At 37.8% G+C, this 27,877-nt stretch overlaps 1 protein-coding gene across 2 annotated transcripts; it reads right to left on the reverse strand.

Annotated features, from left to right (window-relative positions):
• Positions 1 to 397: 397 nt before the first annotated feature.
• LOC135099966 (uncharacterized) lies at positions 398 to 27,434 on the reverse strand. 2 transcript variants are annotated; one of them, XR_010268469.1, is made up of 18 exons: positions 26,985 to 27,434; positions 26,488 to 26,662; positions 25,996 to 26,106; positions 25,697 to 25,811; positions 25,356 to 25,462; positions 24,907 to 25,104; positions 23,269 to 23,489; positions 22,799 to 22,942; positions 22,389 to 22,523; positions 20,805 to 20,899; positions 20,539 to 20,681; positions 18,605 to 18,800; positions 15,887 to 17,265; positions 15,572 to 15,753; positions 15,236 to 15,465; positions 14,621 to 14,703; positions 6,171 to 6,295; positions 398 to 785 (listed from the first exon to the last, which is right to left on the reverse strand). XR_010268469.1 is itself a non-coding variant. In XM_064002728.1 (16 exons), the coding sequence occupies exons 1-16, from the start codon at positions 27,098 to 27,100 to the stop codon at positions 14,651 to 14,653; spliced, it is 3,600 nt and encodes a 1,199-aa protein (XP_063858798.1). In that variant the 5' UTR covers positions 27,101 to 27,433; the 3' UTR covers positions 12,880 to 14,650. The 2 variants fall into 2 exon arrangements, 1 of the variants encoding a protein (XP_063858798.1); XM_064002728.1 differs by lacking the exons at positions 398 to 785; positions 6,171 to 6,295 and having other exon boundaries at positions 12,880 to 14,703; positions 26,985 to 27,433.
• Between the last annotated feature and the right edge of the window lie 443 nt (positions 27,435 to 27,877).

The following is a 27,877-nucleotide window of genomic DNA, read 5'->3' on the forward strand; positions in this document are numbered from 1 at the left end:
GGTCCAGATTTAAATTGCTGTGAAATGGTTTCACCCAAATGATTACAAGAGGTACTCTGGCTGATCCTCCACCTTCCTAGGGTTGCTGGGTCTGGCCATGTACATCAGGTAAGTAGCTGCTCTGTAGTGGATTGGTGGGGAAAAAGTAACAAGTACATTTGTGGTAATGTATAATTGTAGTCTTGACTGTAGATGTCAAGTAAACAAAGGTTTGCTCTTGTTTCATGTAACTTTATTTATTCAAAACAATTATAATTGTTTTTCATGAACATTTCATTAGGATATAATATATATATATATATATATATATATATATATATATATATATATATATATATATATATATATATATATATATATATATATATATATATATATATATATATATATAATTAGCTGTAAAACTAGTGATAAACCAGCCCCAAAAAAATAAGATAAAAAAGAAATACATGGTAGACAGTGAAGTTAATTGAGAACCAAGCATCTGCAGAGATGATTCAAAAGCTTGTGATCGAGGATGTTCATATACATACTCTTTTCTTTCTCCCATACATAGAACACTCTTCAGAATGATCTTCACATACCTTTTCCTCTTGCTTCACTTTTCTGTATCTGGTATTCATTTGTTACCTTCTGCCATTTACTAAGGGAGGTGATGGTGATGTGGTGCAGTGAATATAGTCATAGGTCAGCCATTGTGGTAGGTAGGTTTGGGGTATTGGCTCTGTGTTTCTGATCTATACCTGCTGGCTCCTTGAATGCTCTTAATAACGGGTTGATTCAGCCTTTGGGATGCAAGCAAATGAGAGGAGCTTGCATTAATATTTCAATTAAACCTTCGGTCTTTTTATTTGTTGTATTAGTGCAACTTGTGTATTGGACAGGTATACTTTTTGGTGCAAGATACAGGATTTCAGTATGTATCTGATGTTTATCATTTTAGGATTTTGTTTGAGCAAAATATATGCATGTAAGTACAGCTCAGACAGTTTAAAAGTTTCAGTATTTGCTGACTTTCCTCATGTATTCCTATTATTCTCTTCCTAAAAATCCAACCAACCTTTGCCCTCATTATTAAGATATCCTCAACTTCTGTAGCTACCCAACCATTCACAATCACATGTGTATATTTCCTTCCATACCAATGCTTCACCTTATCCACACAAAAATCAACAAATTAATATCTCTCTCTCATCAACAAATCTCTCTCAGTGTTAAATATAGTTAACTTACAATATATTTTAATAAGATTCCATCAAAATGGCTTAGGGTATGAAAAGCAACAAAGCCTAAATGCTTCCTGGTCCAGAGTTTGAATATGTAAGCCAAACATGCCAACTCCAATGACACAGAGCATAAATGAGCATTTTGAGATAAAAGTTTATTGTGCAGAGGAGGTGTGGTTGAAGTAACTTCAGTTCAGAAAGGTAAGTAATACAGTTTGGAAAGGTTAGTAATACTGAAGGAGGAATGTCATGATATGCTAAAGATTTATTTTATCTGTATAATTGCTGTGTGGGAAAAGATGTAAGATGGTAGGTTAAGATGATTTTGTATGTCACTGAACTGCTTTTGATGATAATGCAATGTGTAACTTCTCATATTCACAGAGATGCTGTCAACAGTCTGAGGAGGTCTATTCAGGCCCATTCAACAAATAGGGAGGAAGGCATCTGAATACCACAGCAATGAGGGACTTGTATGCAGTCTTCCATCTTCCACCTGAGGTCTCGTGGGTTGCTGGACCATTGAATGAAAATGGCACCTGGTTACTTTGATTTTCCTATGCTATTCAAGCTCTTGATTTTCCTATGTCATTCAAGGGATTTTGACACTTTCTATTAATGGAGTTTTTGGTTAGTTGGAGAACAGACTTGGCATGGTTCCAGGCAGAAGTATAAAATACATGAGATTCTGGTGATGGAAGGCTCAAGTACCTTTTGTGGGCCAACTCTGTGGGCCACCTCTCTATCACGTATAGCATGAGAGCAGGCTGTGTTAAACCAAGGTTTGGTAGGTTTAGGTCGAGACACTATCACCCCTGCTATGTGCTTGGCACACAGAGACAGGTCTCTCTCACTGAAGCAGTAGTCATTCCAAGGAAAACCACCAAAATACCTCCTTAGGTCCCCCCAACTAGCAGAGGCAAAACACCAGAGGCACCTCTACTTGGGGAGATCCTGAGGAGGGATTGGAGTGATAGGATAAGATTGTGATCGAAGGAATCCAACAGAGAAGAGAAGGTAACAGCATAAGCAGAATTAGAGGTTAGGAAAAGGTCAAGAATGTTGGGCATATCTCCAAGATGGTCAGGAATATGAGTAGGGTGTTGCACCAATTGCTCTAGGTCATGGAGAATGTCTTGGAGGATAGCAAAGTTGAAGGCTAGTTCACCAGGATGGTCAGTGAAGGGAGAGGAAAAGCAAAGCTGGTGGTGAACATTGAAGTCTCCAAGAATGGAGATCTCCGCAAAAAGGGAAGAGAGAATGTGCTCCACTTTGGAAGTTAGGTATTCAAAATCTCCAAGAATGGAGATCTCCACAAAAGGGAAGAGTCAGAATGTGCTCCACTTTGGAAGTTAAGTAGTCAAAGAATTTCTTAAAGTCAGAGGAGCTAGGTGAGAGGTGTACAGCACAGATATACTTAGTTTGAGAATGACTCTGTAGTCATGGCCAGATGGTGGAAAACTTGGATGATTCTAGAGTGTTGGCATGAAAGCAGGTTAAGTTCTTGTACACACAAATGCAACATTCAGCTTTTGGATTGGAAATGAAGATAGAGAAAGTAGAAAACAGAAAAGATGTTACTGTCAGTTGCCTCAGACACCTGTGTTTCAGTGAGGAAGAGATGATGTTTAGTAAGAGGAGAGATGGTGTTCTACATATTGAAAATCAGATCCAAGACTGTGAATGTTGCAGAAATTAATGAAGAAAAAGTTGAGGGGGGTGTCAAGATATTTAGGGTAGATACCAGAAGAGCAGTTTGACCTGGGAGCATTTGTCGTCCCCTCCCCAGATGGGGATTCCAAGGCTGGTGTAGGAGTCGCCTTGATAATTTTGGTTGAAGTGTGTGTGTGTGTGTGTGTGTGTGTGTGTGTGTGTGTGTGTGTGTGTGTGTGTGTGTGTGTGTGTGTGTGTGTGTGTGTGTGTGTGTGTGTGTGTGTGTGTATTTACCTAGTTGTATTTACCTAGTTGTATATAGTACAGGGTCCGAGCCAAAGCTCAATTAGTCCTGTCTCCATACCCGAATTTGTCCAATTTCTCTTTAAACATGTGCACACTCTTTGCCGCAACCACCTCTTCTTTTAAGTTATTCCATATTTCAACCGTTCGATGCGGAAAGCTGTATTTCTTAATATCTCCCAAACAATGACTCTTCTTTAATTTCTTCATATGTCCCCTTGTACGTCTATCTCCTTCCTCCACTTTTACAACTAGGTCATCTCTGTCTATCTTCATGCCATTTACTAATTTGAACATTGTTATCAGGTCTCCTCTTTCCCTTCTTTCTTGCAGTGTTGGTAATCCAATTTCTTCCAGTCTTTCCTCGTAACTTAGGTCTTCCAATTCAGGTATCATTTTCGTAGCTGTTCTTTGTATTCTTTCCAGTTTCCTTATATCTTTCTTCTTGTGTGGAGACCATACCACTGCTGCGTATTCCAGTTTGGGGCGTATCATGTGTGTTATGATTTTCTTCATCATTTCTTTGTCTAGGTAATTAAATGCCACCCTGATATTTGCTAGCAAATTATATGTAGAGCCAAATATTCTATTGATGTGTTTTCCTGGTGATAGTGTGTCTTGAATTATTACTCCCAAGTCTTTTTCTTCTTTGCTCTTTCGTATTGTGATTCCTCCCATCTTATACTCCCATGAAGGTCTCCTTTTACTTCTTCCCATCTCCATTACATGGCACTTTTTTATATTGAATTCTAATTTCCATCGTTTACTCCATTCATAAATTCTATCAATATCCCTCTGTAGTTCCTCACAATCCTCTTGGTTCTTTATTACTTTCATCAATTTTGCATCATCTGCAAACATGTTAATGTAGCTATTTAAACCCACAGTCATATCATTTATATAGACCTGAAACATTATATGAAACATTATAGGTGCCAACACAGACCCTTGTGGTACTCCGCTTGTTACTTCGCACCAACTTGATTTATTATCTCTGATTACTGTGCTCATTTCCCTACCTTGGAGATAATCCTTCATCCACTTAAGTATTTTTCCTTTTAGCCCTCCTCAATGTTCCAGTTTCCATACGAGACTTTTATGTGGAACTGTATCAAAAGCTTTTTTCAGATCTAAATAGACTGCATCAACCCAACCATCTCTCTCTTGTAGTTTATCTATTACTCTTGTATAAAAGCTCAGTAAGTTTGTTACGCAAGATCTCTCTTTCCTGAAACGTGTGTCCTGTGTGTGTGTGTGTGTGTGTGTGTGTGTGTGTGTGTGTGTGTTTTATTAGGTGCTTGTAGTTTTGTGTGGAGGAAGAGAGTTGTCTTTAGAGGGCAGGCTGTGACTGTCCCCTTGTATTGTGAGAGACAAAGGGAAACCTTCAATGAGGTCACAGCACCCCCTGATCCAGTGTTTTAGCTCTCACTGAGAATAATTATCCTTTTGGCAGGTGCCTACTACCTCCTCCTGTGAAATCTTAATTTGCATAAAATTATCACTATACACTATTGATGTCAGTAAGCTCACTAGCAAAAGTGTAGGAGATAACCATAGTTGCATTTTCCTGAAAACCATACCATATTGTTAAACACTGCAAAGTTTTTCTCCAGAGACAGGGTATGTTTAGTGACATTTTTTGAGTGGGCATACAAGACAATTAGGGAAATTTTCAGTTTATAAAAATGACCACACACTGGGATTTTGAATGGGTATACATGACAATATAAATTCTGATTGCTTGAGGTCCAGTGACATGAAATAGATAAATAGAAGCCCAATACTTTTGCCCTATTATATATTTGGGCATAAAATAGAATCTGTATGAAGCTCTCTTTATGAAGCTTGCTTTTGCAATTTATGAATCAAGCAATCCTTGCTGGTATTGATTTTCAGGTATAGATAGAAATATGATGGAGGTATGATGGATGGTATTGAACAATTGTAGGTGGTTAAGTAAATGGGTATTGAATTTCAGTTATAGATAGAGATATGATCTATCTACCTACAGAGGTAGGTAATAGGTTATAATATAACCTATTACCTACCTAGGTAACATATTATGTTACCTAGGTAATCAATTTGTGCAGTGCTCTTTGTGGTCCATGTATTTGTATCAACTCATTATGGGTAGATTTTTAATTATATATATATATATATATATATATATATATATATATATATATATATATATATATATATATATATATATATATATATATATATATATATATATATATATATATATATATATATATATATATATATATATATATATATATATATACTCTAGGCTAGATTTGAGAAACTGCAGTCTTGCAATTTTGAGAAAAAAAAATCTACCCCTATACGAGTCAGTACAAATTCACAGACCAAAAAAAGCACTGCACAAATTGATTACCTAGGTAATGTATAACCTATTACAATAATTCAATACTAGCATACCTTTATACCCAAAATTCATTACCTATCTACCTACAGTCATTCAATACCATCCATCATACCTTTATCTATACTTGAAATTCAATACCAGCAAGGATTGCTGGATTCATAATATGGCAGAAGCAAGCTTCATACAGATTCTATTTGTCTATTTCATGTCATTGGGCCTCAAGTAATCAGGTTCTATTTTGTCATGTACACCCATTCAAAATCCCATCGTGCGTGATAATTTTTATGAAAATTTCCCTTAGTTTCATACCCACTCAGTCTCATACCCATTCAAAAAATATCCCATAGTCACAGAAAATACCTTGAAGAGTCTCCGGAGAAAGAAATAATCAATTCCCATTGGAAAAATTATATAAAAAAAAAAAAAAAAAAGTTGGCAGTCTCATGAACTCTATCAGTTATTGCTGCTTGAACCAGTAACAAAACCAGCCACAAGTTTTACACACCACAGTAAAAAAAAAAAAAAAAATAATAATAATAATAATAATAATAATAATAATAAAGAAAGAAAGAAAGAAAAAGAGAAAGAAGTCTAACCCGGACTGCTTCCGGCCACGTCAAGAAATCCAACCCGGACTGCTTTCAGCCAAATCGGCTATCTGCACACTGGATTCGGGCACATCAGCCATATCTGCACACTGGGACTGGGATGAAAGCGTTACCTGCCAAATAAATAAATGAGTAATAATAGAAATAAAGTGTGCACAGTTTATCACTTGTTCACTTCTCACTTTCCCTTACTACAGCTTTAAGTTAACTCCAACCTCAATTCTTAACATCATACACCCTTGTAACATGCCTGCATACGTCACCCTTAACGCATTTAGTTGCTCATTTTAATATCTGCCCCACTCCTTGGACGTGGTGTATTCCCCAATCCATCTTCATTATTCCAAATAATCCAGATTAAGAGCATACTACAGACTGCATAATCCTGTTCATGCACAAACTAGACCACAACTGATATAATAATTACACAGAATAATTAGAAAAATGCTACCAATTAATTATTATACACTATAAAACGAGTACAAGAACTTTACTCCAGTAGTCGACATGCTAGCACGGAAATATTTGTAGGAAATTGTCTTGACAAGAAAAACGGTAACATTATTCATCAAATAAACAAGCTGTTCATTGGAATAATTTAGTGCGAACACCTCTGGTTTATAAGTGGAGGCAGACTGTTGCTCCTTATACCAACGTAGGAGATTCAGAAACCCAGCAAGTCGCCAAGATTAATCACATCTCGCCAACACCTGGCTGCAAAAATAGTATCCTGACAAACACTAGATAACCAAATCTTGTCAACACCTGGCTGCAAAAAAGGTTTCCTGACAAACACTAACTTCTCAAAGCCTAACGATGCCCACATAACCGCTTTATGTTGTACCACTAGGGGTCTCTGATCCCGTTCACTGTGTTATCTTCAGTTTAATAATTTCTAGCTGAAAATTTTACGTACACATGTACATTATCATTAGACCTGAACAATTCTTACTGAACGGCTGAACCATCAAACGCATAAGATGTGTAAGCATGTACATTATCACTAGACCTGAACAACTTTTACTGAACACAGCTGAACCATCAAACGCAGAAAATGCAAATTCCTCGCAACTAGAGTACATTATTTGGCTATTTTCATATACTTTACAATTTTTTTTTTTTTAAGCATTAACAGCATTAGATCAAACTGTAGATAATGTACTATTTCATCAAACCACGCTGATTAATTACTGTAGGTAATGTACTATTTAATCAAACCATGCTAATTACTGTAGGTACTGTAGGTATTTAATCAAACCACGCTGATTAATTTCTCATGTTATTATCACAATCTAACAAAAGGGGAAACTATCCCATCACATGCCGATTGTTCACACCTCACCGATATTAGTATTTAATTTTTCAACGCAACTCTCAAAATACGAGGTCTGATTATCTTTCATAAGATACCTTCCTTTACACAAAAATATATTTCCACCGCATTCCATTCCTAGTTCATAAGGAACAAATGACGCTTCTACTTATATTTAATCAGTACAACACTTAGCATATTGGGCCTACTTCATAATTCTGAATTGCATTAATCGAACAATTTCCTAGTTTATAACGAACAAATGTCGCAACTTTCATAATTCAAACAGTTCAATCCCAAGATTATTAATAACTATACGCCACATTACGTGCCATTCCTTTAATTTAAAACGCACCTGTTCTACAAACGTTTTTCAGAACACTTAGCAGCAACTTATTTCGATTGCAGCTTAGCCCAAGATTTGGACGTCGGTTGTGGTAGGCAGGCCAGACAAACGAGAAATACATCAAAATCCTCCATACTCTGATAAAAAATATATATATATATATATATATATATATATATATATATATATATATATATATATATATATATATATATATATATATATATATATATATATAAACTGTAAATAAAACAATAGCACTACCTACACAAGCGAGAAACAAATCCAATATTCTTAACACTGTAAAATGCAAAACAGAATCAAGGCGAATAACATCTTACCTACTGAGCAGCTAAGAAGCGACTGAAGACCTCCCTGTTCAACAAAGCTTTGCAGAAACTTGTATCGGAGCCTCGAACGTCCTTCATCTCCTTCATTACAACTACTTCGAACCATACAATAAACCAATGACCCGAAAAGACTCTCCGAGACTCCGACATACATCTCGTTCTTTAACCTTCAAAATGAAAACGCAAGACAACTAAACTAAAGCAAGTTGCCATTGTTACTTTATACAAATTTTAACCTTTATTTTCGCGCAGTTTCCTTTAAAGTCTTCGTGTACTAGGCAGCTGCTCTGTTGTATCTCGCATACACTTGCATTTAATTGTACGCGATGTGATGGTAAATGGAGCTTGAGATAAATTTATTGCTCTTTTTTGCGTTTAACCCGTAAGATAAACAAAATTTGTAAGAATATATGTTTACGCCGAATGTTTGAGTCACAAAGTACGTGGCCTCAATTAAGTTATGCTGTTTTCTAATGGTTAATCATCCAATGAATTACTATGGAACCTCAATGCACTTAGAGAATTGAATACAATGAATAGCCTCATCTATATCGTCCCTCAAAACGGTAACCATTCCATCAAGTTCATATAATTTTCCTCCCTGCTTTCATCACTTAACCACTTTTTTTTTTTTTTTTTCGAATCTATATATGCATATCATAAGATGAAACTGCCCATACGAGGACCTGTTGGATCCTATAGTTACGAAGGAGTAATGATAGTATAGCCTGACGCCCATTTACCTAGCCCGCCTCTCCATTGCCAGCATTAGTTAACGGTCTGTCGGTATTATAACAACCGTTGTGATTATCAATATTTACGTAAAACCTATTAGTTCTAGGATGCCAGGAATACTTATAAAAAAAAAAAAAAAACACGTATAGCTCATTCTCTTATTAATTCCCCCTGTAAACATAAGCTGAAGTATCTTCACACGGTAATCAGTTTCTAGTAATGGTTAACAAAGACCATTCAAGAACACGATTGTGCTTGAATTACGTCTATAAAAGAATGCGCATTTTTAGATTGATATATTTTTCTTACTGTATTCAGTATCCAAAATGTAACAACAATACACACCGGTTAAATGTCTGCAGATTATATTAAAAGTTACCATAATATGTTGAAGTGCATATTATATTCTTCCTCCTCTCCTTTAAACGGTAGAATACGCAAAAAAAAAAAAAAAAAAAAGACTGAGCCAAGTAGTTATGAAACAAGTCTTTAGAGCCGCTGATTACTCATTAAACACTGTGCCTTTAATATTACCTGAAGAAACCATGACCCATAATGAAAATTCCATTAGCGTAATAAACTAACAACAGACATCCGAGATCACTTGAGTTTACCTGGGAATGCTATACATATGAGAGAGCTTTATTATACAATCTTATCATTTTCCACATAACGACCATTTTTGTAAGTCGGTCATTCCATGGTACTACCAGCAAAATGCGCAAACTAATAAAAATATCATTACTATTACAATCTACTGCTACGAGAGAGAGAGAGAGAGAGAGAGAGAGAGAGAGAGAGAGAGAGAGAGAGATCTTGTTACTCTGTCATCTATCACCCTTAAAACCCTTATCACTTTAATTAGACTTCCTAGAGCCATTTGAGAGTAATCGAGGTGCGGCCACAAGTGTTTCACAGTATCGTCTATAGAGTGACACACACACACACACACACACACACGATAAGGTAATATGATGCAGTTTTGGTTACACGTTACGCTCCTTCCCTCAAATGTAAACCAAGAAGAATATGAGGGACTGACACACACAGAGAGGTGTAGTTAACCCTTGGACAGGCGAGTCTGTGTGAGCTGCAGTCCGGAAAAATAAATTAATAAAATATCAATTAAATGAAAAAAAAAAAATAAATAAATATAGAAAATCAAGTGAATAGATAAATGAATCAGTAAATAAATCAATAAACAAATAAACGATAACGATGGCGGTTTCGCCATTACGAAGTGGAATTTCAAGATAACGAAGCGAGTTTTATAATAACGAAACGGGAATTACGATAACGAATAAAGTTTCACGATAACGAAGTGTGTCGCCATAACGAATCATTTCACGATAACGAAGTGAGTGTCGCCATAACGAAGCGGATTTCACGATAACGAAGCACAATTGAAGTAATTTTTCATCGGCAAGGACTAATCCTTTGTCCTCCAAGGACCCATCCCAGGCCTACTGCAGGAGTGTGTGGGGACAGTAGTGGTGCAACCCTCAAGCCCCTCTCACTGAACAAGAGGTTATCAAGAAGAAAATTTTGAAACTCGCCAGATATTCCCATGGAAAGCGCACTCTTCTCCCCAAAAGAAGTCCCTCGCATACCAGTGTCTCGGGCACGGTGGAGGATTGATGCTTTCTCCTCTATAGTTAGGTCCTGAACGCGGAATTTTGATTAACCACTATACACTTTGACCACACACTGTCATGGAGGAAAGAACTCTTATCCTCCCCTCTGATGCTAGTATCTGGTGGATGGTGGGTAGTGTTTTCTTGTTACTGATGGCCTCTTGTTGGGTGTGAGGGGATGGAAGTGGACGATCGTATCTGAATGAGGAGGTAAAGGAGGAGCAGGACACATTTCCCTATTCTCGCCCTGGGCCCCAGGTGAAATCAGACAGCCACCTTTAACTCCAGTACACTCCCCACTGTCCTCCACGGAGCGGAACAAATTTCACTTCATTTTGCGTTGAACAATAAATCGTTGTCAGTACATAAAAAAATTGTTTGAGAAAATAGCTTCATCAGTAAAGTGACGGGAGGGAACCTTGTATGGACTTGAGTGTCCTGCTTGAACCTGTGTGTCTTCCACAATACCTATGATTTATTTAGGGTGATGACTTTAGCTTACCTGCAGTACGTATTTGAGACGAGTTAGAAAGAAATAAAATTTTAAAGATATTATATGTGATTTTTAGATACAGTCATCGCATGCCACTTATTGATAACTTGCTGGAATCCATGGGAACCAGGACAACCAACAGCCCAGCACCATCTCTCTCTCTCTCTCTCTCTCTCTCTCTCTCTCTCTCTCTCATAAAAGCGCGCGCACACACACACACACACAAACACACACAGAGAGAATGTTGATGGGCACCAGTACATCAACCACACTCCATGTCAGCCATTCATTCATGTCAGCCATTCATTAAATCAGTATGGCTAGTGATTAGTGGGATTGATTTAAGCCTCTCAGTCATTTAGTCAGTCAGTCATCAAATTTGTATAGTTAAATTGTTTAATAGTTATCTAATTTGTCAGTTAACCATCCCAGTCAGTTAACCATGCCCAGCTACTGAAGTTGTGAACATAAGAACAGAAGGAAATAAGGGAAGCTGTAAGAATATGTCAGGCCTACACGTGGCAATCGGCAGTAGGCTTTAGCTCCGAAACTGGACACATGATATTTTCGGAAATACTCTCATTGTGATACCCAAAGTTATTAAGAACCACTGAATTAAGATTATCCCAACCTAAGCCTAACCTAAACTAACCTAGCCTAAACCAGTCTAGCGTATTCAGCAGTGTTTGGTACTTTACACCTACAGAACTCTTCCAGATTTCGAAAATATGCTGCCGGTGGGGCGTGGAAGTAGAGTCGTGGAATCTCTCTCTCTCTCTCTCTCTCTCTCATACGTGTATTTATATGAGGCCAATCTTTTCTGCTTCTTGGATTCTTCCTTCCATTCTTCTTTTTTACCTTTTTTATTCCAAAAAATTTCACATACAATTAATAATAATAATAATAATAATAATAATAATAATAATAATAATAATAATAATAATAATAATAATAATTATTATTATTATTATTATTATTATTATTATCATTATTATTATTATATCATATAATATCATTTTATTTATTTTACTTTATTTTTTTTTCTATATAGCCATGCCTCCTTATTTTCAGAGGCTTCAAATGGATGGCTCCTGCTAATGCTGCTGCAAATTGGATTTTTTTCTATTACATCTCCTAGACCTCCTCAAAGAAAGAAAGGGTTGATAAGAAGCATGCAGGTGTTTCTTGGCCAATCTGTAATACCTTGAAAAGTGCTGACCACTTGGCCACCACAAAACGTGACAATTTAATGCTATAAATCACTGAGTGAGTCATGATTTTCCTTTTTTCAAGTTCACTTGCTCTGTTGTTTCATCCTGTCACATGTTGCACATCTGCCACATACTGCAGGTCTCACTTGATTCAGAGTTATGTAGTATCTTTTCCTTTTTTTTTAGATAAGTGAAACTACTTTTGTGTAAATTTATCTATCCATTTTTCACCAGCACTTCTAGTTCAATACCCACTGGCCAGCTAGACTGTGTTGGGATATCAATGCCCCTTGCCTTCTTATTACTGCTCCCTTATGAAACATGGCATCCTGCTGGAAAGTTCTGAGTCATAGGTTCAATTTACCACAGTTGGCCTTATGCCTGGATACCTGTGGGAGAGAGGGATACTCACCAAAATCCACATGACCCTTAGTGATCATTCTAGCCTCATTAGTAAAAGGTTGAACTTGAATTTGCATGAGTGTCCTGACAGAAGTTCAGTCCAATCCTTATCAAAAGCTTCTCAAGACCAAATGACCCCACCTTCAGATTAATTTCTCAGTTTCCATAATGTTACAAAGTAATGCATCACACACAGGGGAGTCAATGTGGAATGTTGAGTGAGACCTTTTCTTTTGGTTGGAATACATGTGGAACATTAAGGACACAAAACACCAGGAGAAACCACATGAAGTGAGAAAAATTAAACATCTGCATTCTAAAATCTTGGGGGGACCTTTGTGCAGTATGAGAAGGTGAGAAATACATGGGTCAGCATAAAAAACTGCAAACATATTATAAAAATGGTAATTATCTTAAAATTTTTATGCTACTATATTCATAAACTCCCCCATATTTGACACCTACACACAATCTCCAGTCTTAGAATAAGGAAGTTGTTAATTAGAATAAATTTTCATTGTACTTTACAAAGAAACTGGTTACCTTGATAGGTTTCCACTTTATTGAAAGATATACTTTCAGTAAACTGATGAAAATTATCCTTCAGAGTAACAATTTTCTACTTGTATTAAAAAGAAAAGTTTTGATAACAGAATTATACTGATAACATCAATAAATCAAATATGTATTAAGTTTGGAATTAAAAACTGTAGTCTAAAGTACATTTACTATGAATGAGTAAACTTATGAAATAATACCAAGTGCAGAGTGATGGAGACAATAAAACATTCATCTGGTTTTGAGGAGTTTGCACAAGAAAAATGTCACTGGCTAGAAACTATAACAATAATATCTACAAACTCTGAGGATAGAAGCATGAGAATAGGTATCTATAGCATATAGACTGTATCTGAACAGCCTGGCACAGATATGACAGCTGATGCAGATGAAAAGCTTTGATTTTCACAGCACATATGGTGGAGGGTTAAGCAGTATCAAGATCACAAGTGATGGACAGTCACAGTGCAGTGCTCATCTTCTTAAATGCTTTGTCGTAACTCAATAACTTCAATTGTATTTTAGGTGTGTACTGTAAACATTCTAAAATCTATCCAGATTTATCTTAAGCTATGATGCACAATAAACATTTGTGAAACCTTGATACTATGACAAAAATAATTACTAAAAATAATGAATTTGTGATTCACTGCATCACTTGTATCTATATATTAACATTACAGATATGTAAGGCAAAAACAAACAATTTAGTACATTGTCTGAACAGTAAATTTAATTAATCTCTAAGAAAAGAAATATTTACACTGTACTTTGTCCTTGCTCTGCCATCACTATAGGAAATGGTGGACATTGGTAAATACAACACCATGGTCAACCTAACTTTACTGTGCTAGCAGCAGTAAGCCATCTATCCATATATTTGTTCTCTAAATGAAATGAGTCACCGCATCATCTGCTTGTGGAGGAACAACAAGTCAAAGTTCTGCTACTTGTTGCATTTTGCAGCTTATTACAACTGATGTTATTACTATTGTTGCTATGATGACTGTACTTCTACTACTACAACAACTACTGCTGCTAATATAAACAACCTAAGAGAACCAGAAGATTGAGGAATATGTATTCTCTTTTTACAAGGGATCTGTCACATGAACAGGCTACATGTATAAAATCTAAGAAAAGTAAATTAACAGCTTCACTCAAAAATATCTCCAAAACAACCAGAAGGTTTTGAACTACAGTAGTGGATGTTGAAAGATCTGAATAAATGCACATACTAATTGAAAACTTAAATGAATCACATTAATAATAATGAGTGTAACAACAACATTTTTTTGTCTGGGCTTCCACTAATTTTACATCTTAGGGAAAACTTGAAAACAACATCCACAACCAGTTCAATATTCTATACTGTAATAACAGCAACAACTCAATACCTTTGAGAGATGGGATGGTCTCTCATCACTTCAGTAGTCGAAGTCCTTTGCAATTTCAATACTGTCCTCAGGCGCCTCAAGCTCTGTGCAAAACAGAGGGTGATCAGTGCATGGCAAGGACTTGAAATGAGGATCATTATCAAGAGGCATGATGTGTGTTTAAATGGGCTGGCTTTGGTGACCTAATGGCAACTCACCAAGCTGCATACAAACCCAGTGACTGTGTGTAACTTGCTTTACTTATCAATTTGTCTAATTTCTAGAGGCTTACTAAGGACTCCATTTCATGTCTTTTATTTTCTTGGGTTTTCCTCCTTATGCTATCTAAAATAAGAAACATGTTTCACCTACAGCTGTATTTTCATACTTTGCTTCATTTTTTTTTCAAGATATTTGGAATAAACTGTATTGGCTATTTAATTACTTTAGAATGATCTCCTGCTATTGAGTTATAGACTTCATCTCTCTCTCTCTCTCTCTCTCTCTCTCTCTCTCTCTCTCTCTCTCTCTCTCTCTCTCTCTCTCTCTCTCTCTCTCCCTCTCCCCTAAGCAGCCAACAGGCTTGCTGATGAGGAAGTGAAATTAAAATGAAAGCTTGTATGTAGATATACTTACCTCCAGTGCAGATTTTGTGGCATTCTTGCACATTAGGAGGACGCTCACCCTCACACTGCTTGTCCTCTACCACCAAGACAGGGCTTGCCACAAGATTAATGTTATTCACTTCCTGACCAGTACCATCTTCTGCTGCCTGGGATTCCAGAATGGGAATAGTACATTGTACCTGTCGGAACTGTACACCAGTCCCGCACTGCTGACAGGCTCCCCACTCCTCTATTTTCCATCTGCCAAATATGAGGATGAGAAAATAATGAGAGGAAAGTTTGAATGAAAACTTAAAATATATACATGTATATATTTTCTATACTTATCATTGATGCACATACTCACCGAGGAAGAAGGCAGTCTGGTAATACACATTCCTCTATTGCTGGCTTGGGTACTATATAACCTTGACAGGAGTCACTGTCAAGTACTTCTTCAGTATGGACATCAACACATTCCTGCTCAACAATGCGCACTCCCCGGCCACACGTCACACTGCACTTCCCTACCTTGGTGCGGGGCATTGCCTACACCACCACCATGTGAAAGAAGGTACAAAAATACTAGTTAATTTTGATTTGCATTGCTAACAGTATATAAATATCGCAAAGAAGTTAAACTTTTCAAAATTTAATTATGATTGAAAATTAGATGGCTCACCTCAGGTGCATTGAGGGGAAGGAATCTGTCTTTCTGTCCAACATACTCCTGGAGAGAACTTTCAAGAAGATTCAGGGGTAGTTCTTTGGAATCATATTTTCTAACAATTTGATTACCAGTATCTAATGAATATCGCTTCTTTAACAAAGTTAATGGATCCCTCCCACTGGTAACATTCTCCAGATCATAAAGTTTTCCATGCCACTGTAGTTGGTGCATGATACCTTCATGCCGACTCTCTGAACTTAAAGAGTAGGTAAAGGTAGTATTGCCAACCTTAACCACCACTGCCACAGGAGGACAGGTGTCCTCAGGGACAGAGTCCATCAATGGTAATGAGGAACAACTAGGAAACCATGGTTTTAAGTAGACTGGCAGCAAATTGCAGATAAAGGTGGATTCAGATAAAATGTCATGAATAGCCTTTATAATCTTAAACAGAATGTCAGATATACCTTCTGCATCAAGTGAACAGGCTGGACATGTATTATGGGATTGAGAATGCCTCATCAAGGGTACTTTAGTGATGTTATGTTCCTTTAGATGTATGACAATTACATAATCCACACAAACATTTTTGGAGCAGTTAAACAGCCCATGAAGAAATGGAGCTAAGAAGGGACAAACATCACTAGGTAAGTCCTGCAGCATCTTGGGAAATGTTGCCTCTAAGTTACAATAAATAAACTGGTTCTTTTCTCCTGTTTGTATTGTGAAGGAAGTATAATTATTCACAAATTCTTCAAAAATTCTATTACTGCTTGTCTGAGAATAATTTTTTATTTTCCACATGTTACTTGCATCTATTTGTTCTTTTGAATGTATATAATTGATGTTCTGCTCTGGTGTTTTCAGTATGATGTTCTGAGGAATACATCCCTGATCTTCACTTCCCAAATAAGAACACCCAATGGATGGATGAAGGAAATAAGGGAGTCCTTTACAAATTTCTGAATTCATAGGAAAAAGAAAGGGAAGTGAGCCACTCATTTTGCTGCCATCCCGATCCATGACTATGCTGTAACGATCAAAGATGCATGACTGTGACAACTCTTTCAAAAGCTTTGGGCCAATTAATGTCTGAGAAAAGTTGCCAGAAGTAAGATCAATGTGTAAGTCAAACTGAGGACATTCAGAGCTGCAGTTAAATAATTCATGAAATACTGGAGCCAAGAACGGACAAATTTCTTTTGGTATGTTGGCGATATTTTCAAGAGGAGTGGTATCCATGACGCAGGTACAGGGGGATACTTTTGAGCTGTCATTAATGCAATGCTTCCCTTCTGATTCTGACTCTTCTGAACATATTTCCATTGTGGAGGAGGTAGAAGACACTGGTGGACTTGTAGTAGATGATGATGATAAGTCTTCCTCCAAACCTGTATTCGACATATAAAAAGAGACACTACACAATGATCTGAAACTTCAGGAGTCACTAAAACACAAAAAAAAATTTTCTACGAATACCTTTGTAGAGTCATTCTGTTTTTACAATCATAAGAACAACATTTTGGTAAAGAAATGAGGAAAAAATAGAACTAGAAAGAGTTCCAAAATTTATCAGTGAAAGGGTTGAAAGGATAAAAGATTTTAATTTTTTGTCATAATATCTTGGGATTCCATATGCATATTTTACCCTATCTCCTGCATTTGCATAAAATTCTTTAAATATATACAGATTTGTATTTGGACACTTTCTATTTTAGGGTCTGGCACTCTATTATTTTTTTTTATTAATTAATTTATTTATTTTCATTTATTTATCTATTTTAATTAATTAATTAATTAATCAATTAATTATTTTTTCTTTTTTTTTGTGTGTGTGTGTGTGTTTGTGTGTGTCTGTGTGTGTATTTACCTAGTTGTGCTTTATGGGAAAAGAGCTATGCTTGTACTGACCCATCTCTATATCTTTTAATATCCAACTTAGCCTTGAATCCATGTGTGTGTATGTATGTGTGTGTGTGTGTGTGTGTGTGTGTGTGTGTGTGTGTGTGTGTGTGTGTGTGTGTGTGTGTGTGTGTGTGTGTGTGTGTGTGTGTGTGTGTGTGTGTGTGTGTGTGTGTGTGTGTGTGTGCCAGTTTTGTTAAACTTTGTAAAAACCCCTCTTATATTAGAAAGGAGTAATAATAATAATTACTTCACTTTCCCACTTGATGATAGATTTGCTTCTGTTTGAATCAACTTTTAGTTTTCTCCTTGCAAGTACTAGTATTTACTAGTATTAAACTCATTCACCACCATCTTTTGCAAATTGTTTTTACTATTTGCTACTGAAACAGCATACTATTTCAAAATATAATAGAAATCAACTCCCACTTTACATCAACTATGCTCACCTTTACTTGAATTATACTAGTTAACTCATCTTATAATTGCATACAATAGAAAATGTGAGACCCAAAATATCATGCTTTGAGGGCCAACAGCAATGTATGAGAAAAATATGTGGGAAAAAAGTGAGTAAAAGAAACATTGTGTCTGCAACCTACTGGAAGAAAACCTAAGCAGAGGAGGAACCATCAAGGATATAGATAAAGAGACTAACAAGCAGACACTAAGGTGATTGATGCTATGGTGATGCATCATACTCATAGGTGTGGATACAGGCCAAAGATTAGAATTATTCAGAAGCAGAAAACAACCACAAAAAAGAGAAGTCTATATTTCTTGAGAAAATTCAAATCTAAGGTCCTGCACTGACTGCTTTATACTCACTTGAAGGCTCACTCTGTTGCTCACTAGGTTCATCAGGACTTGGAATATTATATGCCAAGAGGTTTACAAGCTCCTCCTCTTGCCTACACTTTCCAGCAATGCACACCCTATGGGAGCCACAAAAGGACCCTTCAAGAGCTGGGTGAGCAGGACGAGTCACCACTCCATTGGTGCAGTACAGGTACTTGCACAGATCCTGAAACAGAAGATAATGTTCAAGCTCATTGTATGAATTTTTTAATTGTTTATCACAATGAAAACTTCTCTTTACTTGTCATCTCTGGCATGTGAATGCAGCACTACATCCCCTTCTTTTTAGAGTTATACAGAAATATACAATGAAATAACAAAGGTAGCAGATGTATTTTTCTAACACTTTTTGTATTAGGTGAGGTGTGTTAATTGGAAGATAGTCTATCAGATAATGAGTAAATCAGGTAAAGTGGAACCTCAGTTACTGAACATCTCCCTTTTCATACAACTTGGTTTTTGAACAAAAAATTTAACTCATAATTGCTTCGGTTGCTATACCGCAATTTGGTTTTTTAACCAAGTTACTTAATTTCAAATACTACAAGACATAGCAAAAGTGGCCATTTATCAATAATTTATAGTTTCTATATATATTTCCTTTGTTTTTATATATTTGGAGGAGAGACACAGAGGGCAAGATAGTAATTCAGTCTTTGAAATAAGTTAAATGTGATCCCAATGAAGAACCTTGATGTAAACAAACAAGGTTTGGTGGTTGAGGCTGTGAGAGTTCCTGGAAAAAAATGTGGCATGCTAGATGAAGGTACTAGTGGCGTGATAGATGCTGTATGACTCTGTATGCCATTTTCTGTTTGTTGTTCTTTTTTCCTCAACAGGAGTGCCAATGCAAAGGCCTGGCTTGGGACTAATTGTGAGCCTCCTGTACAATGAAGATCAAGATCAAGGTGCTCAAGAGTAATTCTGAGCTTCCTGTGACTCTCTCTATGTCCCACAGCATCATCACTACTACACAACTGCATTTTCCCTGCAGCTTTTCCCAGCAGCAAGATGTCTAAGTGTTATGATCACCATTTTGACAATGAGTGGGTTGCTCCTCTCTGTGTCCCTCTGTAAGGCTTCCTCACTTGATCGTTGACAGAGAATGCCTGCATGGTCTTAACAATATTTTTTGATGAGTTCTGTGTCACTAAGTTCATTCAATACATCCTTTCTGGATAGACAAAAAAAAAAAAAGATAAGCTGGAGATGTTGTGCAGCAGCCATCTTAACAGTGGGAGTGTTGGTCATTACCCACTAAGACATGGTGGACTGGTGTCTGAGAATGGATTAATCTATTCTACATTGATTCCTATGGGGAAAACAGTTTCAGTTTTTTAATATTTAAGATTTCAAACAGCATTCAGGAATGAATTAATTTTGAAAACCAATGTTCCACTGTATTAGTAATTCAGAATAACTGTGCCAACAAATGCCTATATATCATTCAGGTTGACTTATTCCTACAGCTGTCAACATGTGGCAGATCTCCAGCAGCTGTTCCAGTGACCATCCACTTCCTGTTTATTTGTTTATCTGTTTATTTGTTTCCACAATTTATCTAAGTGTTTTACTCTAATATTCTTATAGTTTTTTTGTAGATACTTTTGAAAATCAGCTCAGGATTAAGTGAAGTGCTTGAAAATACTTTAAGTATGAGAATTTTGGCAAGTGTTGAGAACTTTCTAAGTGCATCAATCAGTTGGCCCACCCAAAAGTGTAGAAGAGACAGCAAGTAAGACTTCTAAATCCCTTTAGCCTGCAGTAACTGTAGTATGAGGTTTTCCTGAAACAGTTATCTTCAAAATTATACATCTCTTGATATCTCTTAATATCTTTCCTTCAGATCAATTTCTGTTTCCATGATGTTCTAAAGAGGAATATTACACTGAAAATTATGTTACCTCTTTTGTCAGTGCTGGGTGATAGTCCCGTCCATACATGGCCTTACACTGTTCAGTCAGTGGAAACTGGTAACCAGGAGTCAACCTTAGGAGTGACTCAAGCTTCACCTCATGAGCTTTCCTATCAGCTTTCAGCATGCCTTCTGAAGAAAGACATTTCTTTTTAGCATCGATCTCTTTTGTGAAGAGAGAACTGGCATGATCCATATTTATTTTCTATGAAAGGCAAAAAAGCCAAGAGTAGACAGCTGAAGGATTTGGCTCACCTCTAAGATAATGCTTGATTCTGTGGTCCTCCTTATCAGTGTCTTCATGAACACGTCCTGCCCTGCCTTTCCCATCATCCAGACATGAACTTTTGCTGAAAAGATTGGCATACAATTATCAGTTTTAAAATTCTCACTATCATGAATTCCATCATAAAAAAAATTTCGTAAGTGTCTTCATGAACACATCCTGCCCTGCCTTCCCCTACCTCAACCTTCCTGCCTTCTACCTACCTACCCCTTCCTTACCTCAAAACACAGGATCACTATGACATCTGGGTTTCCACAGTTTACATTCCCCAAGTTTTCTTAGGTAATCATTTATCAACCTAGATGGATGAGCTGTGCACTGACTGCCCCAGCCCAGACTTGAAGGAAGGCCTGAGGATTTGTAGCCAGGCATGGTTGCCACTGCACCATGGGGGTGCTATATACATGCAATTCTGTGCTACAATTCTTTGTTACAAAATATAACTCTGTTTCAAGAAGTTCTATTTATTTTGTTCTTAAATGCCTAAATATTTTTTGAGTGAAGCAAAAATGAGCTTAAAACAGTGAGGATAAATAACTGGCAACCATTTCTTATCTTACAAGAAAAAGTACAATGAAATTTTCCTTTTATAGTATTTCATAAATTTTGTCACGTTGGTTTCTTGTATTTTTCAGCTTCTTCCTTGGGTGCCACCTCACATACTGGAAAAAGTAATGATAATGAATTATGGAAAATGTCACTAGCTAAAAACCAACAACTTGATAGAGTCTGAGGAAACTATATCATTAAAAAGGTGGAACATCAGAATGGAAGTGTAAGTCATTCGTGAAGACTTAAATTACTGAAAAAAAAAAAAAAAAAATTATTGCAAAAACTACAAAAGCACTTCTTATGAAGAAGGCTGAAATGCAACCAGCACAGCAACATCCTAAGTAAAAAGGGACAGGACTGAGAGCTCCACAGATGATGTGGCATCTTCCCCCCAAGCTTGCCTCAGCCCCTCCCCTTCCTCCATTGATGTGGTGCTACTGTGCTAATGAGCTCTCATGTGACTTTTTCTCTATCCTTATTATCATGACTTGCCTCTGAGACAGTCTTCTTTCTCTTTGGCATTGAGTGCTTTCATGAGTCTCTTTTCCTCTCCCTACTCCACAGTTTTCTCTAATCACAAGGAGAGTGCTTGGATTATTGGGCGGCTGACAAGTAGACATAAACACAACAACCAAGTTGCATCTGTGTTTAGTCATGAAGTCAGTCCTCTTTGTCCCTCACTCACTCTTCATGCTGGCCCAAAATACCCAGGTGTAGAGGAGGGATTGCCACTACTGTAGTTGGAAGTGAGGACCACAATCCCTGTCACCATCCAGCCCAGCAGACAATGGAAGGGCCCACCCTTCACTTTTGGACATTCCCTACCACACCACTGCCACCACAAGTAAATTACCACAATGCAGTCTTATAAGTTTTTACAGAAATTGAGGCAAGCTACAGGATGTACAATAAGCCAAATAGAAATAGTGATGTAGCTAGGAAAACTATGTACATACTAAGGAAAAGTTGCCAATATTACTCAATAAATTATATGAACCAACCTGAGAAATGAGTGCAGCACTCTGGCAGAGCAAGTAGACCATGTAGTCTTGCCAGGACCTACTGAGGGTGACATGATGTAACTTGTACTGCTGCACGCACTTGCATCTCCTTGACCATCATGGTTCATGCCAAAGCTATAAAAGTGGAAAAGTATACAGCACTAGCATGATAAATAAACACAACTTTTGGTTGTTGTATTGTATACTCAGAGCAACAACATACTTCAGAAAATATAAATGAAGACAAGGATCACTATATAGCATTACAGAATTATTTCCTTGCCACCTTTTTCTGAATGCTAATAAAAAAATTATCATTAGCTGCAAGTGAAGGCTAAGGTTGTTAACACAATAGAAGTTATAATTTTTCTACTCAGAAAAGACAACAGGCAGTTAATGGTAATACTCACTTGTGTCCCATTTCATGGGCAACAACATACACACTGCTGAAGTCAAGACCCTCATTCATGGTACAGGAGTGGGAGGGGCTACACATGCCACTAACCCATGCCAGACCAATCACAGAGGGGTTACCAGATGAGTGAAGGTCCAGCCTGCAAGATCATACAAAATATGTATATCCCTAAAATATTTGCCCCATATTAATTAAATATATACTTTCTCATTAGCAATCCAGTTTTTCCTCAGACCAAACTCATAATCAATAATCTAATTTTTCTTTCTAGTTGGAAATAGGGAAGGAACACCTTGACTTGGGAAGTGTACACATGCATTACCAACACTAAAAGATATTAAAAGAACATTTTGTAAACTGCCTAATATTATATTTCAGAGTCATTAAACAAAATAATTCCCTGATTTACAACAGAAGCAAAAGTGACCATTTCCTCTTTTCTTCCTTAAAAACCATAGTGATTACCCTGAAAGCATGAGTGCATGGTCCCAGTGTTTAGGATTGGTGTCATCTCCTGGGTTCATATTCTGCTGCCATGCACAGAATGAGTTGAGGTATGCACCAATATCTCCACCACTGGAACTTGGGTTGTTTCTGCTGTTACTCTCTGTTAAAATTTCCATCTCCACCAAACGCAAGTCCACCACATATCCCTCAAGCTCCTGCTGGTGGTAGATCCCTTGAACCTGGATGAGAAGAATAGAGGTACTGTGGATGCTTCTGAAAGGGCCATCACACTCCTATTTGACCCTATAGAGTCTAAAGGGAAAGATGGGTCATGTTCACCATATAGTGGGTAGAATGGACTGTAATGTGAATCTTAAAGGGAAAGGTAACATGTTGTCTATGCTTTTGATGTTGAAGGTGAGCAGGTCATCAGTACTCTTAGTGTAAATCCCTAAAAGTAAAAGCAGATAGAGTTACACTGTTATGTGGGACATAAGCCTTTAAAATGAAGGGAACTGCATGTGTGGAGACAGAATCCTCAAGAATTTCTGCACCAACCATCTTTTACAGAGAAGTAAAAATCTTTGTCCTCTTTTTTTTTTTTTTTTTTGTGTGTGTGTGTGTGTGTGTGTGTGTAAAATCGCCATGACAGACTTGAAATTACTTAACACAAAGTTATAATGGTGAAAAAAAAAGTTTTATTTCAACAACGTTTCATGCTCTTATGCTGGTCTCACGATATGCCGTTCCTCTATGGAAAGGGCTCAGAGATCATAGATGTCAATCTTTGGGCATGACTCACACTCCACATGCAATAAGTTGGTCACAACCATTCGGCTTATATCTCGTAAATACTACATGCAACTCGGTAAACGGGAACTAAACATGAAGAAGCTCACTCATTTTCCTCACTGCTCACGAGACTCAACCCATGCCTCCACGGTTACGACTTATGAGCAGAGCGAGCAAACTACTGCAGTGTGTGTGTGTGTGTGTGTGTGTGTGTGTGTATTTACCTAGTTGTATTATACAGGGCACGAACCAAAACTAATGTTGTCGTGTCTCCATAACCATATTTATCAAGTTTCTCTTTGAACGTGTGTACACTGTTTGCCGCAACCACCTTTTTCTTCCAGTCATTCCAGATTTCAATAGTTCTATACGGGAAGCTGTATTTCTTGATGTAGCTTGAACATCTACTCTTTATTTTCTTCCCATGCCTTCTCGTCTGTCTCTCCCTCCTCCATCTGTGGTACTAAATCATTTCTGTCTATTCTTTCTATATTGTTTACCAATTTGTACATTCTTATCAGGTCTCCTCTTTCTCTTATCTCTTGTACTGTTGGTAAACCCATCTCTTCAGGTTTTTCTTCATAGATTAAGTCTTTTCAATTCTGGTACCGTCTTCGTCACTATCCTCTGCATTCCTTCCAGTTTCCGTATCTTTTTTTCTATGTGGAGCCCACGATACTGTTACGTATTCCAATTTAGGACGTATCATGCTTGTCATAATTTTCTTCATAATTTCTTTGTCTAAATAGTTAAACACCTCATTAATGTTTGTTAACAAGCTGAATGTAGAGCCGAATATCTCGTTTATGTGTCTTCCAGTGTGTGTGTGTGTGTGTGTTTGCAGTATGCATGCATATAACTCACAGCGTTGATAATGGTGAGGACATAGTTGGAAACCTGTGATTCTCTGTTTCCGTCAAACTTGAGTGGGAAGTTTCTGTAGAGGTCACTGTCACAGAAAACGCCCAGCTCCACGGTCCGCCGCAGCACAGCAGACACGGGGTTAGCCGTCACGGTGTGGTTGTGGTCCTCCAGATGAGCGTCCTGCGTATCTTCAATATTCTGAGACAGGAAACGGAAGAAAAAGGGAAATAAAAAAAAGGAAAAAGAAATAATAGAAAAAAGTTCCAAAGGGTAGGGCAAAAGAAAGCACATTCATTAAAAATGCTAAAATATATTGACAAGAAATAACTAAGTAATAAAAAAGACTGCATATAAGTGAAAATATGTAAAGATAAGAAAATGTCTCATATAAATTAATTATTTTGTGATTACACACACACACACACACACACACACACACACACACACACCTGTAGATCAAGGTCACCGATAAGTTCAGTCACGTCGCGGAACTTCGGCGGCCTGCGATAGTTCTCAGGGTCCTCCCCTCGGAACAGCGCTGACACGTCATGCTCCGCTGTGGTGTTATTATTATTATTATTATTATTATTATTATTAATAGTAGTAGTAGTAGTTGTTGTTGTTGATGATGATGTAGTAGTAATACTAGTGATGGTGGTGGTTGTAGTGGTGGTGGTGGTGGTAGTGGCGGTGGTAGTGATGGTAGTGGCAGCAAAAAGTAAACAGATAAAATAAAATAAAACAAATATGAAAAAAAAGTAAAACAAGCAGCAACACAATTTCAACTCACGTCCAGTTGCACAAAGCTCCTCGTCGAGGCCTCTCATCGCCTCCCTTTTAGCACGTCCACCTCCCACAGTCCTCTTAGGGGCAAGGTGCAGGATGTGCACACCGTATGTGCCATTCTGATAGGGAGTGAAAACCAGAAGAGGGGAGATGAATTAGTAAATATAATGTTAGCCTGTTGATTCTAACAGCTGCGTCAGTAGGCATTTACATGCAGTAGAAAGTAATGCAGTATATGATGTTCATGATAATGTCACAAATTCAAAGTTCTGGCACTTCCATACTCTAATTAAAGGCACTCACGGGCGCAGGACTGAAGTATGAACGCGGCAAGAGAGGCTGGATGAGGGGTGCCAGACGAGAGGGTATCGGATGCATGCCGATCACCTTGTCTGGTGTCACGATGATGCCGTCCTGCTCACACACACACACACACACACACACACACACACACACACACACACACATTAGTCGTCTGTGGATATGTGTTTGCATTACAAAATTCTCCGGAATAAAGTCAGTGCTAGTAAACTTGAAATAGTGTATGTATAGAACGGGTGTCGTAAAGGTTCAAATGTTCCTCAACGTCACTACAGGTTCTAACTTCATGTAATGCTTCGTGAAGATAACACAAACCTAAACATTTTTTATGTAATTTTACTTGAAAAAGGGAATGATTAAGAGAGAGAGAGAGAGAGAGAGAGAGAGAGAGAGAGAGAGAGAGAGAGAGAGAGAGAGAGAGAGAGGGAGGGAGGGAGGGAGTCCTCACCGCCACCGAAAGGACACTCATCTCACCAGTCCGTGGCCGTCGCAATTGTTGACACTGATGACGTGTGTGGCATTGGAGGCTCGGAAGTGACAGTGTTGGAGATTTATTGTATGGCCGTTCACAGTAATCTCTTCGAGGAGGTGGTCCGCCAGCAAATCCTCCGCGGACGCTAACACGGAGTCAAGGTGAAAGTCCCCTGAACTGTAGTACAGAGAAAATAATGGTGAGCCCCTGGTTTCTAGATTACAACTGCTAATTGTTTTCGAATGGGGAGGGTATGTCGCCACCAGATTAACTGGACGAACGATCTCTTGGTTTGTATACCAAGAGAGGGAGCGAATGTGACACTAGAATCAGCCAAGGTAAAGGCCAACCAGTATAGACCAACCAACTGGCAGCAAGAAAATGAACTGCAGACTAATTAACTAACTGATATTTTGGCGTCGGAACAGTGAGGTCAAATAGGGAGAAGATTATATATGAAGCCAGAACCAAAGCCAAAGCGGACACTCGTGCATCCTACCTAATGGTCAACCTGACTTGCTGGGCGACGTTGGCGGGTATGAGTCGAGGCCGTGCAAGGTAAAACACGGGGTCGCTGCCATTGCCGAAATAGTGGCGCCGCTCGATGGACGTCATGTTTCCCAGGATGACCTTGTGGGGCGTGTCAAAGTGGAGGAAGAAGAGTCAGTGAGGGCAAGGTGACTTGACATGGGTAGTAGTGAATGGGAAGGAATGAATACGGCGAAACTTAAATCTAGTATATTTAATGAGTAGTGGATGATGTATCATGGAAGTTTGGATGATGCGAGGCTCTGAGTTTACTGAAAGGATTATTTTAATTATGCGTGTAAATCTATTTCATTGTAATAATGTTTACGTCTACAGTTCCACTGACGCGTAAATAGTCAGGTTATGAGTATCAACTATAAGTGAAGAAAAACCAGACTCGATGAGACTCTAGTGAAGAATTTCATACAGCACCCAAGTCCCGGGAAAGCTGGGCTTAAGATGAAGTGTACTACATAAGAAAATGAATAATGAAATAACTCGCTTCCAAGACAGAGTTCCTTATTCATTCCTCTCTCGTTACCAATTGCACTTGGCGACAAAGCGAATTTGTGACATAAAATCTTAACTATCTTATTTAAGTAATAACTTCCTTGCACACCAACCTGTCTGACTGGGGAGTCTCTGTCCACAAAGAGGGCGTGGGTAGCGGGACTGCTGAAAGTCATTACGGTCGTCAGCACTGCCACCGCTAACACATCACGACCGCAGGACAACAGAGCCATGGCACATACACATACACGAGCCCAGCGACTACTCCACAAAGACTAACACAGGTCTTGGAGCCACCAACTGACCTGACTGATCTGATCTGACCTTAAATATAGCCTGGTGAAGCAGGTAAAT

Source organism: Scylla paramamosain, chromosome 4 (genome assembly GCF_035594125.1).
Source record: "Scylla paramamosain isolate STU-SP2022 chromosome 4, ASM3559412v1, whole genome shotgun sequence".
Lineage (NCBI taxonomy): Eukaryota > Metazoa > Arthropoda > Malacostraca > Decapoda > Portunidae > Scylla > Scylla paramamosain.